The sequence below is a fragment of the Pipistrellus kuhlii genome, unplaced genomic scaffold (assembly GCF_014108245.1).
Source record: "Pipistrellus kuhlii isolate mPipKuh1 unplaced genomic scaffold, mPipKuh1.p scaffold_m20_p_7, whole genome shotgun sequence".
Lineage (NCBI taxonomy): Eukaryota > Metazoa > Chordata > Mammalia > Chiroptera > Vespertilionidae > Pipistrellus > Pipistrellus kuhlii.
This window is the reverse complement of record NW_023425573.1, coordinates 5,565,919-5,582,865: the sequence shown is the minus strand read 5'-3', so window position 1 is coordinate 5,582,865 and position 16,947 is coordinate 5,565,919. Positions and strand designations below refer to the sequence as shown.

The 16,947-nt window shown below is 40.7% G+C and overlaps 1 protein-coding gene across 6 annotated transcripts in view; it reads left to right on the top strand.

The window, feature by feature from the left end:
- UNC80 (unc-80 homolog, NALCN channel complex subunit) overlaps positions 1 to 16,947 on the top strand; it is a 167,209-nt gene that overhangs the window by 22,318 nt on the left and 127,944 nt on the right. For 4 of the 6 annotated variants that reach the window (XM_036420737.2, XM_045575411.1, XM_036420738.2 and 1 more), the window contains exons 8-14: positions 3,261 to 3,522; positions 6,223 to 6,357; positions 7,497 to 7,713; positions 8,363 to 8,503; positions 9,747 to 10,015; positions 11,096 to 11,461; positions 16,100 to 16,246. In XM_036420737.2, coding sequence (XP_036276630.1) covers positions 3,261 to 3,522; positions 6,223 to 6,357; positions 7,497 to 7,713; positions 8,363 to 8,503; positions 9,747 to 10,015; positions 11,096 to 11,461; positions 16,100 to 16,246 — 1,537 coding nt within the window. Of the gene's footprint in view, positions 1 to 3,260; positions 3,523 to 6,222; positions 6,358 to 7,496; positions 7,714 to 8,362; positions 8,540 to 9,746; positions 10,016 to 11,095; positions 11,462 to 16,099; positions 16,247 to 16,947 lie in introns of all 6 variants that reach the window. The other 2 variants (XM_036420736.2, XM_036420741.2) reach the window with 2 other exon arrangements.

The following is a 16,947-nucleotide window of genomic DNA, read 5'->3' as shown; positions in this document are numbered from 1 at the left end:
ACCTTAATTCTGAATCTAACCTTTATGCTTCTGAAAACTCAGCAAATCACAAAATTCTGAGACTCAGCCTTTTTATTAAAATGATTTCATAATAAAAATTGCATAATAAATACTGTGGAAAAGCAGGCATAACACATCATCCAGGAGTTAATGAGACAAGTTTGTATAAATATGTATATTAAATTCAGTATGATAATTTTTATCTTATTAGTATTTTTATTTGGTGTTTATTTTTATAATTGCAATTTTTATTTATATTGTCCATATTATTTTATATTGGGTTGTTTATTCATTTTGCTTTTCATGTGTTTTCCCCCCCCTTTTATTCTCTGCCTATTAATTGATTAATGAGCATTCTCCAATCTCCATTTTTCTTCTATTGGAAGAAGTGATTGGAGGGGTAATCTATGGGATTTCTGATGAATTGAAAGTTGCCATGCAGCTGATATCCAGAGTATTCTAGCTCCCTAGAAAAGGGATGAACTCTGGCATAACATATATGCTGATTGTAAAATAGGAATTTTTAGGAGTGAATAGGCAAGTATAGGAAATTTTAAAAATTAAGGGACCATGGAAAAAAACACAGGGCTGCAGAGCAGAGGTTACATTTCCATAAGACTAAGAGAACTGGGAGAAGGAACTTTCCATAACCATGGGAGTCAGGGCAGTTACATTTCCATAAGACAAGGAGAGGGAATAGCTACCTTTCCTCAGAAAGGTCTACCAGGTATATTTACAAAACAAAGAAGGAGGAAGAAAGTCCAGAGGGAATGGGAGAACAATGAGGAAAGAGGGCCGCACAGTGTCCCACATGATTTTTGACCTTTGAGTTCAGGAGTTGCTATAATGATCAACCAAAGGGAATATTGACCAATCAGAGGGGATATCAGGCCACCGGAACTGCAGCTTTATAAACTGGAAAAAAGGAACGTGGTGGGACTCTTTCCCCCTCTCCACATGGCAGTCTGTGCTGTGAGTTCCTTTCCCCTTCCCCACCTGGGAGTCTGTACTTGTTCTTCAGTAAGTTTCCACCTTTGCTATACCATTTTCCCTTCCGTCTGTGGATTCATTCTTTGACTCCAATGGACAAAGAATCCAGGGAGCCATCCTGCCAGGGTAACACCTTGTGTTCCAGTGCAAAAATTCCATATCAAATGTAGAAGGTTTCTCTTCTTCATGTGACTGTCAACTCAGTTACATGGACAATATGGTAACACATTATGTAATTGAATTTTAACATATTTAGTTTGCTACTTATCAAACTAAAATATTCAAGCATATTGATTAGATGACAGATGTCACTGACATTCAAAACCACTGTGTACAGAGGCAGTTGTTCCTCAGCAGGCCATACAGTGGTGCTGAGGGTAGAAATAGTGAAGTGCAACAGGTGCTTTGATCAGGAAGTAGAGAGGCTATGAAAATGACTCACAGGGCACTTGACCTGACCAGGGTTTGTATATTTAAACTTTTTACTGCAACCCACAGTAAAAAATACATTTTATTCATGTTAGGCAAAACGATTCTAGGTATTAAAGTGACAGAGCCATCTTAGGAAGCAAACCAGTTCATCCTGGGAAAGATGGGCCCCTATCACCTGAAGGGAATATTCTTCTTTTTTTTTCCTTCTGCTTATCATTTGCTTTTTTCTCTTACTCTTTATTGTTGAAAGTATTACATAGGTCCTCCCCCCACCTGTTTTAAAATATTTTTTTTATTGATTTCAAAGAGGGAGAGAGAAATAGAAACATTAGTAATGAGAGAGAATCATTGTTTGGCTGCCTCCTGAACTTCCTCTAACTAGGGATCAAGCCCACAACCCAGGCATGTGCCCTGACCAGGAATTGAACCATGACCTCCTGGTTCATAGTTCAACACTCAACCACTGAACCACATCAGCTGGGCTGAAGGAAATATTCTGGCATGGATAAGTGGGCCCATTGACTTGTTTACTACTTGGATTATATAACTTTAACAAGCACATGACACTTGGCTGATGGAATTCTGGAGTTGCCAGCCTCTTTTTCCCATTTCTCAGCTAAAAATGAATTTTGCCCCAAGGACTTAGGACTCATGACAAAGATGTGAAGTGAAAAAAAAAAGTTTCACCAATCAGACAAATTCTTAGTTAATTTGTTGTGTCTGATGGTTTTTATTCTAGTTAACTTTTTAATAGCAGTCACATCCTTTTGAATTAATCTCTTGAACCAGTAATAAATTATAACCTTCAATTTAAAAAATATGATTTTGGAAGTTTAGGAAAATTTCTCTGAATCTAAGTGGTTGTGTTTTTGCTTAAGCTCTTCATATGTGGATAGCACCATTTGCTAGTTGATAGCACTTTTGTATTATCTAATTTAGGAAGAAATTATACTTGGCAGTTAAGTTGAGATTTAAGATTGCATATTTAATCCCAAAGTTCTAAATTTATATTTTGTTAATTTTTGTCTGTAATTTTCTCCAGACCATATGTTTCTTAAGGCAAGGAAGTTAAATTTACTTACTTTCATATCCAAATGATGTATTATGCTGAGTAATTGTTAAAGACTATCTTGTAGTCCAATTAAAGTAATGGCTAAGTAATGGATATGTCATGTGTTTAAATTGAATAACAGAACTCCAGAACCTTGAAATCTCAAGATTTTAAAAATTAGTTTTGCTATCTTACATAAATTGAGTTTTCAAAATGTTTTTATTTTCCTCAAAGTGTAACTTGTGTGTGTGTGTGTGTGTGTGTGTATTTTGCAGTTTCCATGTGTTTTTATATCACATTATCACAATTGAAATTAAAATAGTCCAATTAAGTACACATTCCCATTTCTATTGAGCTAGAAGTCAAACCTGATACCTCAGTTTAATAAGAGAGACATCATGATCTAAGCCTCATCTATGTCTATAGATTCTCCTCACTGTTTACCATCCAAATTACTCACTAGCTATATCAGTTACCTGTGAATTCCCTAATTCATGACATTTTAAAAACTCCATACCTTTGTAGGCATTGTTCCCTCTGACTGAAGTGCCATCCACCCTCCTGCCCAATCCTCACCTTTGCCTGGATAATTTCTACCTCTCTCCATGTCTCTACTTCCGGCAGTGTCTAGCAAAAGTGGAATGTCACCAGTCTGTAGGATATTAGAGTAACCAGTAAAGATAAGCAAATGAATAAATGAACAAATGAGGAAAGCAGAGCTAAAAGCCATGTGCCACCCCTTGGGATGTACGACTAACCAATGTAATAATCTTTCTGCCATGAACAGGGTCTCTCTTGTGATACCACCATGCCAAAGGTCCCGCTATGCCACCTACTTCGACGTTGCTGTTCTTCGCTGCCTACTCCAGCCCCACTGGTCTGAGGAAGGCACTCAGTGGTCCCTGATGTATTACCTACAAAGGCTGAGACACATGCTGGAAGAGAAGCCAGAGAAACTCCCAGAGCCAGATATCCCCCTCCTGCCCAGACCCAGGAGCAGCTCCATGGTGGCAGCAGCGCCCTCGCTGGTGAACACCCACAAAACCCAAGTAAGAGAGGCTTGGCTCCTTGTCATTGGAATCAATCCCTGTGGTGCTAACAGGTTCTCTTTTCCTTTGGCGTATCCAGCTCCTCCTTATCACAGCGCTGAATATTTGGCTGGCTGGTGGGTATCTAGGATGCTGCTAACCTTTCTCGTCCATCTTTGACTCTTGGACCCCTTGGCTGCTCTTTAGTATTTCATTTCCTATTCAAGGAAGTGCTGTCTGAATGCCTTTTCCCCACACTAATCTAGAGTAAGCCTTTGTTGATCCAAAATAATGGAAAAATGGGTCTCAGATAATCAAAGCACTACTTAATAAAGAGTTCACACATATGATATGTTGATTACAAATATCATAAAATGTGTGATACTAGAGTTTTACCTATAATTTAACCTCTTCTCTACATTTCAAAAGTATCTAGTGCGTCAGTGTCATCATTAGGAATATTGTTTTTTATTACAGACTGGAGGCCCAGTGCACAGACGCATGCATGGGTGGGGTCCCTCAGCCTGGCCTGTGGGGATCGGGCGGAACTCAGCTCTCCAACATCTCCCAAGGGGTCCTGGGTTGCGAGAGGGTGGTTCTCGGGTGATGCACCCCAGAATCAGGCTCCCTCCTCTCTGGTTCCGGGTGCATCACTCGAGAACGGCAGCTGCCAAGTCACCGCAGTTCAGCAGCTCTTGCATTGAGCATCTGCCCCCTGATGGTCAGTGTACATCATAGCTACTGGTTGGAAAGTCAAATGGTCAGACTGTTGCTTAGGCTTGTCTCTCTCTCTCTCTCTCTCTCTCTCTCTCTCTCTCTCTCTCTCTCTCTCGCTCTATATATATATATATATATATATATATATATATATATATATATATACCGTGTTTCCCCGAAAATAAGACCCTTATTTTCCTTCTGAGTGAAATATAAGGCTTACCCCCAAAAATAAGCTCCCCCCCTCAGGCTAAACATGAGAGATTTGGTCCACTGATTTTGAAAGAAATGGAGTCACAAGAAATTCACCAGGAAATTCAGGAATTGGGTTGTTATGATGATGTTCCAGAAGATGATGACATGATTGTCATTGAATAAAAATGAGTAAATTCTTGATACTGTAGGATTCACAGTTTGTCTGGTTTGTGTTGACAACTACCCATACTACCGTACCATATACAGGTAATAAATTTCCTTTATTTTCATTTAACAATAAATGTGTACCATATTCTTCTTCATGGAAAAATAAGACATCCCTGAAAATAAGACCAAGCGCATCTTTGGGAGCAAAAATTAATATAAGACACTGTCTTATTTTCGGGGAAACAGGATATACATATATATATATATATATATATATATATATATATATATATATATGTGTGTGTGTGTGTGTGTGTGTGTGTGTGTGTGTGTGTATGATTGTAGTAATAAACAATGTATTGATGGGATGACATCCCCTGAAAAACACTTTTTGATAAATTAATGTCCTTATATCAGCTTGAACACTTTTTCTACCCCTCTTTCTCATCCACATCATGTATTGAATACATAAAGAAAAATGTAATTAGTGGTGTGTTCCAGTTATTTGGGTTTACTTAAATGTGAATTGGCTGTGTCTGAAAAGCATCTGCATATTCTGAAAATAAGCATGAGCAATGCAATATCAGGGAGAAAAGAAAATAGATTCTGTTTTAGTAGTAGCTGATTATGTACAAGGTAAATACCTTTTTTGGTGAATCATTGAATAGAAAGCCTTTTTTTTTTTTTAATAAGAAGAGAAAAAGATACCTATCCCATCCCTATTTTCTTAGCTTTCCTGAATATGGAGTTTCATCGTCTCACTATTGAAAACTCCAAATAGAAGTTTACAATTAATATGAAATATATATCCTCAGTAGCAGGATTTGGATTCTGAAAGTCTGGATACAAGTTAAATAGGTCATAGGTATCAACACAGTAGACATATTTCTACTAAACATATACTGAGTGTCCAGATTATTGTGATCTCTGAATGCATAATAATTTGGCCACTCAGTATTTACACACACACACACACACACACACACACACACACACATTAGAGGCCTGGTATATGAATTTGTGCATGGGCAGTTGGCTGACCTGCCTATTGGTTGAACTCCTGGTAGAGGCGATAATTTGCATATTAGCTTTTTATTATATAGGATATACACTGAGTGGCCAGATTATTATGCGTTCAGAATCATAATAATCTGGCCACTCAGTGTATATCTCAGTAAGAAAGTACCCTATATAATAAAATCCTAATATGCAAATCGACCAAACAGTGTAATAACTGGTCACTGTGATGCACACTGACCACCAGGGTGCTAGGGCTCGGGCAAATCTGGGTCTTCCTTGAACAGATTAGTCAAGAAATGAGGGCCCCAATGTGAGTACCCTGTACAAAAGAATGCTGTGTCTTCATAGCCAAAGACATGTAGAGGATTGAGTGATATACAGGAGCTGCCCCTGGTGGTCAGTGCACTCCCACGTGGAGAGCCAGGCTTACGACTGGTGAGTGCAGCAGCAGTGGTGGGAGCCTCTCCTGCTTCTGCTGCAGGTGGGTTGTCAGGAGTGAGGGGTCCTGGACTACAAGGGGGCATAGGCTGAGCTGAGGCACCCCCCGCACCCCCTTGCATGATTTCTAGATAAAAAGCCCTAAGTCATTAGCCATTAAGTCTACCTTTGTTATCTGTTAAGGATCTCACCATGAAGTGTAACGAAGAGGAAAAATCTCTCAGTCCTGAGGCCTTTTCCAAGGTGTCCTTGACCAATCTGCGCAGGTCTGCGGTCCCAGATCTCTCTTCTGACCTTGGCATGAACATTTTTAAGAAGGTGCGTAGAGCCACTTACCCTTTGGATATTTTGGTAAAAAAAAAAAAAAAAAAAAAAAAAAAAAAAAAAAAAAGTCATTAGGGCAAGAGGTGCTTTTGATCATGCTGCTGGATGGGTAGGGTGGGGAAGGACCACGGGGAACGAAAGTCATCTCCCAGTTTAACCAGTTAACTGCCATGCGTCCAAAATGGAAACCATCTGCACATGCCACGGTATTTTGAGTTTAATTTAAAAAAAGTCATCTGACTCTGGAGTTGAATAAAGGATGCCATCTTCTTCTTGTGAGGTGCCGGGTTCCGTCACTTCTTCATCGGATGCCATTTGGGGGGATTGAATTTTATTTGCGCAATAATATATTACAATTCTACAGAAATATCAAAAGCGAGTGTGAAATACAAATTAAGTCATCACGGAAAGCCTCAAAAACACTAAATTGTGTTGATGCTCCAAAGACGAAATCTGTGAAAAATAATAATAATGATGAATGGCACACCATGTTTAACATTTTAGGCGTAAAATTCATGATAACACAAATCTCCAGTGTGGCAGTGTTTATCTCTCGTGCGTCTCCGTGGCAGCCCTATATATCAATATGGGAATTTTTCCCATGTGCGCTAGAATGTTTACGAATTTAAGTTACCATCGTTTTCTTTACAAACCCAGAGATGTCACTAACAAGTCTAATTTTAGAATTGGGTGACCAGAGTTGATAAGCAAGGTTTGTGGCTCTGGATGCACCTGGCATGTGCGTGTGTGTGTGTGTGTGTGGGGGGGGGGCGGGGGGTGTCCGCCACTCGCCTCTAGAGACGCTGATGGCCTACGAAGGGTTAGCGCTGGCTGGCAGCGTGGCCTCTGTGTGCACGCTGATGTGGCTGGGCCAGGGACCGCCCTTTGAGAAAAACTCCTCTAGCCAACCCATCAAAACCCCAGGGGACAGGCTACCTTTTGCTCATTCCTTTCGCTCTTCAAACACATGTGAAAACTTCCCCCATCTCTAGCCCATGATGTTCAGTGACTCTCTGCGTCTGCTCTTCCTGCAGCATTGGCTGTGTTTTGCTGCAGGGCAGGGAACCTTTTGAGGAGCAAACTGCAAGCTCCCCTTTGCCCTGTGCCTAACCCGCCAACTCTCACCCTGGTAGTTCAAGAGCCGCAGAGAGGAGCGGGAGCGGAAAGGCTCCATCCCGCTGCACCACACGGGGAAGAGGCGGCCGCGGAGGATGGGGGTGCCCTTCCTGCTCCACGAGGACCACCTGGACGTGTCCCCCACCCGCAGCACCTTCTCCTTTGGAAGCTTCTCGGCGCTAGGGGAAGACAGGCGGGGCATCGAGAAGAGCGGCTGGCAGACCACCATTCTAGGTGACCGCAGGGACCTCCCAGCGTAGGGCAGGGCTTGAGTAACCCATGTAGGACTCTGGAGCTAGGGCTCGGGCAAATCTGGGTCTTCCTTGAACAGATTAGTCAAGAAATGAGGGCCCCAATGTGAGTACCCTGTACAAAAGAATGCTGTGTCTTCATAGCCAAAGACATGTAGAGGATTGAGTGAATTATTCAAGAATCTTCTATAGACAGGTAATGACCCCATTTCTTAAATATTGTAGACACGGAAACATGGCCTTGGAGGGTCCTGTGCATTGGTTTTCCTTGTGAGTCCAAAGACAGACTGTTACTGAATGTGACAGCTAAAAGGGAAAGAGGAAGGAGAAGACACATTTTTCTTTCTGGCCGGCATATTCGGAAAGCCAGCTTCCCGTTCAGAGCTGACGGCCAGCTGGGGCCCAGCAGATGGTGTCTGACACTTGGCTTAGATGGGGGCTGACCTATCCCAGGCAGCTTCGTCAGTCATCTGACTCTGATTGTTCCCAAGACAAGTTCAAGTCCTGCTATTTGACTGTGCCATGCCTGCTCCCTAACACCTCCCACTCTCACTGCTGTCCTTTCCAAAGACATCTCAGCAGAGAGTCCTGCAGTTCTGCAGACCCCCTTGTGATATCCTTGTCCATCGCAGGGAAGTTTACCCGGCGGGGCAGCTCGGACACGGCCACGGAGATGGAGAGCCTGAGCGCCAAGCACTCCCACTCCCATCACACGCTGGTGAGTGACCTGCCGGACCACTCCAACAGCCACGGAGAAAACACCTTCAAGGAAGGTGGGTCGGAGGCGGCGCCCGCAGGCGGGAGTTCAGGTTCCTTTTCCTGTTTCCTGTTCTTACTCCATGTTTCCATTTCATTGTACTCTGGCTCCTCATGCTTTCTGAAAATGTGCACTCATGTGTTGCTTGGTAATTTACTTGTGAGCCATTCTCAGCATCTCCTTAGTGGCAAGGGCTATTGGACAGCACACTAGGAACCCCCTATGTCTCAGAAGGAAAGCAAGGGCAAGCCATTTGTCTTTGTGTTCAGTGATCATGGACCCACAGGGCTAGATGAGACTTGGAGGACAGTTAGATACGGGACTTCCTTCCCTTCTACGATGTCCCTCTGAAGCATTTGGCACCTGCAGCAGGAGGGAAGTCACTGCCTTCTGAAGTCACCAGTTCCTTTTCCAGACAGCTTCCTCTTCAGATAAATGTATTCTGTGCTTACATAATGTGTCTCTGGGTGAAATTTGAGACCGGTTCTTATTCTGGGCTCTCAACCTATGAGCATAAATTAATCCCTCTTTTCCCTAGATTGTGCTTCAAGTATTTGATGACATCTTTTTAAAAATATATATTTTTATTGACTTCAGAGAGGAAGGGAGAGGTAGAGAGAAATATCAATGATGAAAGAGAATTATTGATTGGCTACCTCTTGCATGCCCCCTACTAGGGATCAAGCTTGCAACCTGGTCATGTGCCCTTGACTGGAATCTAACCCAGGATCCTTCAGTCTGCAGGCCAACGCTCTATCCACTGACTCAAACCAACTAGGGTTGATGACACCTATTAGTGACCATCAGAGATTTATGTCCCATTTCTCTAAAGAAAAGGAGAAAAATAATCCGTGTGTGTTGTTGCTCAAATATACTAGATTAAAACCAAATATTTAAATAGCTACAAAGTAGGGAAATACTCCAAGTAAACTAGATTAACTATAGTAATAGGGTCTGTCATCTAATAGAGGGTAAAATCCACCGTCTAGACAAAAGTTAAATTCTAACCTGGGTTTCAATAAAGCTAGTTGGAATTCACATTTTTCTATAACGTTCATTATTTATCAGACGTTCATGACACAGCCTTAACACCTGCAGCATTCTGTGGGAGTTGAGATTAGCTCTTTGACTATCAGTGAAACATCTGTAAAAGCTACAGCTGTGATTGTGGTCACATTTCAGATAATCGTGTACGTGTCTATAATGTGATGTCCCAGATTAATACAGAGAAAACTGAGACATTGCTTTCCTTTTATTAGTGAGATCCCAGATCTCCACCATCACGGTTGCAACCTTCAACACCACCCTGGCGTCGTTCAACGTGGGCTACGCAGACTTCTTCAACGAGCACATGAGGAAGCTCTGCAACCAGGTGCCCATCCCCGAGATGCCGCACGAGCCGCTGGCCTGCGCCAACCTGCCGCGGAGCCTCACGGACTCCTGCATCAACTACAGCTACCTGGAGGGCACAGAGCATATCGACGGGACCAATAACTTCGTTCACAAAAACGGCATGCTTGACCTCTCTGTAAGGAGCAGGGTTTTTCTTACCGAAGCCTGAAAGAGGTTGATTCTCTGGTTCAGTTTTTACTGTGTTGTGTAAAGTGGGCACATGAACTCTTAGAAATGTTGATCTTTCAAGTGAAAAAAAAGAAATCCATTTAAAAAAAATGTCACAAATGTGTTAACCCTCCTAGATGCACCTTCCCCCCCTTTTTTTTCCCCCAAGAATTACTTTATATTTGACCTCATTTCAGAATATTTCTACCCCAAAAACATTAGTGAATCCTGAATACACATCTATAAGTATGCATCAATGTGAATGTGTTTGCTCAGTCCCTTTTCTCCAGAGGGAGAGTAAGAAATTTTCAGTTTATTTTCTTTTCTTATAAAATCAACATGACTATAAGTCTCGTGTATAGCAGGGGGAAATGAACAGAAGCCCAATAAAATACTTAAACTTGCACTCTTACGGATGCCTGTTTTGATTATAGTTATTAGCACAATGTTATATTTTACAATTATATTTCACAAAATTGTTTATTTCACATTAGGGAATTGGAACAGCAAACAATTTAAGACATTAAAATAAAAAAACAATTTAAAAATAAAAACATTTTGTATTTAAAATTGAAATGTAAATAATGATACAATTGTGAATGTGCAAACGTTCCTCTATTATGTGCATAAGGAAGTCATTTTTTTCTTTATCCATTGTTGGTGGAGGGTAAAAGGCAGAGAATTAAATACTTTGATTTAAAAAGCAATTGAACGAGTTTCCTTTTGAAAAAATGCTCTCCCATTAATTCATTATACTTCACTATCCCCATTAACTGTCTATAATATATCATGGCAAGTTTGGGAATACTTAAGTGAGATAATACACATATGCATTTTTAATTTAATTCATTGAGTTTTTTGTACTCTGTTAAGCACATAAACAAGGCCCCAAACCAACTTAGAAATATCTGAAAATTATTTGAATTATTTATACTCAACTGCATAGGACATCCTAAAAGAAGCTGAGTAAACAGAATAACTGAATCTAAATAGGAAGAGATAACCCAAGTAATTTAATCAGCCTCTGTTTATTTTTGTCTTTCCCCAGGTGGTTCTGAAGGCTGTTTATCTTGTCCTTAACCATGACATCAGTTCTCGGATCTGTGATGTAGCACTAAACATTGTGGAATGCTTGCTTCAACTTGGTGTGGTGCCCTGTGTAGAAAAGAACAGAAAGAAGAGCGAAAACAAGGAAAATGAGACGGTGGAAAAAAGACCAAGTGAGGGAGCATTCCAGTTCAAAGGAGTGTCTGGAAGTTCCTGTGGATTCGGGGGCCCTTCAGTGAGTGGAGCTGGAGATGGTGGAGGAGAAGAAGGAGGAAGTGGAGATGGAGGAGGTGGAGGAGGTAATGGAGGAGGAGGTGGAGGCGGAGGAGGTGGCCCTTATGAGAAGAAGGATAAGAACCAAGATAAGGTATGACTGAACTACCTTCTGTGACCTAAGGAACTTTCTAGTGTGTGTTTCTCAGCAATTTGTTGACTCACTACCTAGAGCAAGAGACTGTTAAATCTAGAAATCTCTTCATTGGATCTTCAGCAGGCATCAGTGGAAAGAGAAAGTTGTATTCTAAATTCAAAAACCATTGCCATCCAAGCAATGTTAGACCTAATTTCCTGGTCATGTTATTTCGGCAAAAGAACACTTCAGATACACTATCTGGCCATAATTCTCAGTCCCACCAAGGATAGCCTCTTTCTCAAGACTCTCAGGGTCTGACCTGATTAAGCATTGTTCTAGTCTCCTCAGGCTACCATAATGTCATAGATCCGGTGGCTTAAGCAACAGGAACTTATTTTTCACAGTTCTGGAGATTGGGAAGTCTAAGATCAAGGTGCAAGCAAGGTGTTTCATTCTGAGGCCTTTTCTCTTGGTTTGCTGTGTGCTCACATGTCCTATATTTAATGCATGTGCATTAAAAATATTTTTTTCTCCATCTCTTTCCAGACCCACTGGGTGTATGTTTAATGTGCATTTGTCATCTGTGTTTCTTTTCTATTATTTATTTACTCCTATCTTCCCAATATTCTTGGATGTGATCCAAATATTCCTTTCCCAATATTCTTGGAAACTTTTCCTTCAGGATTTTCTTCTGATATATATATATATTTTCCTATTCTAATAGTATGTTCTGATACTTATGGTTTTCAGCTTCTTAGCTCCTCATACATCCCTGATAAATATCCAGGAATCTTCAGAGTTTACTTTAGGTAAAATTAGCTAAAGGATGGTACAGTTCACAAGGGATTTTATCTTGGACCCTAAAACCTAAGATATCATTCAGTCAGCAGTTATGTAAGAATTAGCAACCAAATGCAATCTGTAAGGACCAAATTTATAAACACAGCAAACAGTGAGATTCTCATTAAGTTCCATTTTTTTAACCTATTTAGGCTGGTCACTAAAAGAGATAATAGATGGTGGGATGTCCATTACAATATTCAAAGGGGAAAAAAGAAAGGAAAAAAATGAAAGTTAAAAAAGACAAAATTTTCATAAGGTTTTATCAGTAAAATGTAGATATTTCAACTAAATTGATGAGAGTTTTGCTATATATCCTAAAAATCTCTGAGGTTCATTAATAGTATTATGTTTTTGTTTTTAATTTTAATTTTTACCCAATTAATATTTTCATCTAATTTATTTCTTTTTTTTTAATCCTCACCTGAGATATTTCCCACTGATTTTTAGAAAAAGTGGAAGAGAGAGGGAAAGACAGAGATAAATATCAGTGTGAGAGAAACTCATCAATTGGTTGCTTCCTGCATGAACCCTGACCAAGGCCTGGACTGGGGAGGAGCCTAAAACCCAGGTCCATGCCCTTGACCAGAATCAAATCCGGGACCCTTCAGTCCTCAGGTGTATGTTTTATGAACTGAGCCAAACCAACGAGGGCTAATTTCTTATTGAAGACCTGCAGGTCTCTGTCCTATTTAAAATCTAGATATTACACTAGATATTTGAAGTGCTATTTTGATTAGTATGGAAATTTTTAAAGTCAAATTAAGTGATCTCAAAAAGACAGACACCAAGATATATGTGTTTTGTATTTAGTTCTGCAAAATAGTATCCTTTGTAAGTGCAAAGAATTTATAAAATAACATAGGACCTCAGGTCAAGTGCATTGGTCTTGTGCGTCATCCAGGTTTGTTCTTTCCCAAACCCATCTGTTATTTTCAATGACATTAGAGGGTTTATCTAATTTTTCAACCTGGCAAGTACCAGCAACAAGGGGAATTTATTATATACAGAAAGAAAGATCTAATTTCTACCTCTCTGTTTGCCACTGACTCGTATTGAGAGCTTGAACTGTTATTTAATATCTATCCTGATCTTTGCCTGTAGCTGGATCCATCTTTCTGAATGTCACCTGTGAGAGAAACCTAAATCCCAAGGAATTATGAAAGTTGAAACACATACAGACTTAAATAGATATTTACAAAGAGCTCTTGAAGCTAGGGTTTTATTTCAAAGGAACATATTGAAATTCCAAAATGTGTCTTAACCAATCTTCTAAACCAGTCTTTATCCAACGTGACCTTTTCTGAGGCACCAGCTGTGCACTCTGTGTACTACAGAAAGGCTCTCGGCTAGAGGGATCTGTCAGTAAGGACTGAAATCCAGTCCAAGCTTTGCTCACTGAGCTGTTCGCCCAAAGCCTTCATCCACCAAGAGAGCTCACTGCTCCCTGACTCCTCCACCCAGAGGAGAGTCTTCTAATTTGCACCAAGTTGCCCCAAAGGATAGAAGTGCCCTAGAAATAGCAATTAACATTGGTTTTGCTGTTATTCTGTGCCTTACATGTTTTGACTCATTTAACTCTCACAACTCTGTGAGAGAGATGTTGTTAAAATTCCCATGTTGTAGGGTACAAAGTAGTTACCTAGCCGTCCCAAGGCTATGGAGCTAAGATTTGAATCCAAACTGAAACATGTCTGAATTGGTATATGTAAATATAAGAATGAATGAATGAACGAACGAACAGATAGATGTCTACTGGTAAGGCTGAGTCTTCCATTTGCAACCATCTAAGCTGCAGAGTACTCAGTAAACAGACTCAGACATGGAGGCATGTCTGCAGGAGGTTTCCTGAGGCGTCTTCTCAGAATCAATATCTGTGAGATGTAAAGGAAGCAGGAGAGGCAGAGAGAGAAGTTGGACTGCAATGTAGTTGTAATAGAGGCCTCAGCCAATTATTACATATGAATCTTTGGAGCTGGGATGGCTCCTCACAGTAGACCTCAGGTGAAGTAAGGGATCCCACCTTTATATTCCCCATCCTCTTTATTTCCTTAACTCTCCACTGAAAGCAGATTGCTTCCAGGAAGAGAGCATGACCTTAGGTGAATCTTCTCTCTTTAGCTAGGGGCAGTGCCTAGAGAGTTCAGCTCAGTGAATGAATGCTCCAGTCCTAAAAGGGCCATTTCTGGCGTCTCTGAGGTCCAGGCCCCTGCACTACATCGGCCTATAGATGAAAAAAATAGGACTAACTATATAACACGAGGGGAGCAGGAAGTCTACCACATTATGGCACACGATGCTAGGTAACCGTCTATCCCTTTCATACCCTACACATCTGAGAATGTGTACGGGCCCAAAGTTTATGTATACACCTGATTGTATGACTATGAAAGAGCCCACCACTTGTCTATTAATTTATTCTGCACAGTCAACCAATGAAGTAGAAATGGAAGCTATTAGGATCTTCAATTCACAGGACAGAAAACGAAAGCACACAGAGATGAGTTAATTTAGCATGATATGCAGTTAAGAAACAGGAGATGAAATCTCAAGTTCATGGTGTATGCGCTGACAGCAGATTGTAGCCAGAAGTCAGGAAGATTAAAGGCTCCCGAAGGTAATCGCACTCACTCCCACACTGGAGTATGTACAATATCATTTCTTAGCAGCGGCATCTTTATGCTTCTTTAGAAATATTTCAAGGAAATGCATTTTTCTGGAAGCTATGTTTTCCATTGACAAGAAGGATTAAATGGAGTAAAAGAAAGGATGATAGTTCTCATAATTCATGCAGGAAGGCTTCCTCTTTAGCTTCAAAGGGCAAATGAAGCATTTACAAATTTCTTTATATTCTCACTTTCCTTATGCATGGGTAACAATGTAGTGAAAGTATAAAATTAGAAAAAAAATTTAAAATCTCAGAAATTGTCGTGTGATTTCTATGTTCCAGTCTTTGATCAGTGTCAGAATTTTAGCAATAATTCTTGCCTGCTGATGAGGGTAGCTTCTGGGAAAATCTATTTGCCTTCATTACTGATAGCCCACACGGCCTCTCGCTAGCAGTTTTCCTAATAATCCGTCAAGAATACAAAAGCATATCTTTGAATAAATAAGTCTCCAGCTGGTCGGCGTGGCTCGGTGACTGAGCTTAGACACATGACACAGGAGGTAATAGTTCAATTCCCTGTCAGGGCATATGCCTGGGTTTTAGTCTTGATCTCCAATAGGGGGGCGTGCAGGAGGCAGCTGATCAATGATCCTCTTTCATTGTTGATATTTCTATCTCTCCCTCTCCCTTCCTCACTCTGAAATCAATAAAAACATATTTTTAAAAAAGAAGTCTCGCCCTAACCAGATTGGCTCAGTGGATGGAGCATTGGCCTGTGAACTGAAGGGTCCCAGGTTCGATTTCGGTCAAGGGCATGTACCTTGGTTGTGAACACATCCCAGTGGGGGGGGAGGGGAGGCAGCTGATCAATGTTTCTCTCTCATCAATGTTTCTGACTCTCTATCCCTCTCCCTTCCTCTCTGTAAAAAAATCAATAAAATATATATTTTTTAAAGTAGTCTCCATTTATATCCTTTAGGGTATGCAAAAACACATAGATATATTTCCTTTAAATCAATCATGATCTAGGTTTTGGAAAAATTAGCTTGCTTGCTGAGCCTCTGACAATATTATTTTGCGAATTGCAGGTGCTCACTATAAAACAAATTAACTTGGCTTAGTCATAAAATAAAATCTTGGTAGCAAAAGGACCTTAGTGACTAAGTAAACATAACTTCTCTCTCTTTCTTGTCCGTGGGCACTAGGATGACATTATACCTGTAAGCAACCATAGGCTTGCTCTCACCATGCTCATCAAAATAGTGAAGTCTTTGGGCTGTGCCTATGGTTGTGGAGAAGGACACCGGGGGCTCTCTGGAGATCGTCTGAGACACCAGGTATTCCGAGAGAATGTAAGAGAATTAAAGTAGATTCCATTTCTTCTCCCTCATGCCTCCCTCCAACAGGGGAATGAGTCCTTTGACAATGAGGGCCAGTGTTCCCTGAAAAACATTGTATTTCATAGGGGCAATCAATGCTGTCTTGGGGTGGGAGGATTCCCACAAGATATCTCAAGACATCTAAAACCCAGGCCCAGGAAAATTTAATTAGGAAAACAGTTCTGCCTCCTACCAAGGGCAGCCCAACTCCTTGTTGGTGAAAAAGTATATAATCGGAATGTGTGCACTCTAGTTTGGAAGAACTTTGCAATGATGAATCCATTGAGCAAGCTTCCAATGGCCTGTGACAAATGGCATTTTAATCACACGTTTTAATGGCCTGGATACTATTTTTATGTAAGAAAGGAGTCAAAGTTTAGGACTAAATTTGTTGTTCTTACATGGATATGGAAAATGGCCCTGATTGGAACAAAAGAGGACTATAAAAGTAGCCAGTCACGTTCTGGCTACTTTGTTTGAGAATGGACCTTGACCCTCTGTTGGAGATCATGCCCCTTTGAACTGTGTGAAACTTGAAACTCTGCACTTGATTCTGTAATGGAACATGGTCTCCTACTTGCTCATTTTCCTTTGCTTCAGCTGATTGTTACTTTCCTCTTCACATTTGAGTGACAACCTATTTCCATAGCAAGTCTGAGCTGGGACTGTTGCCG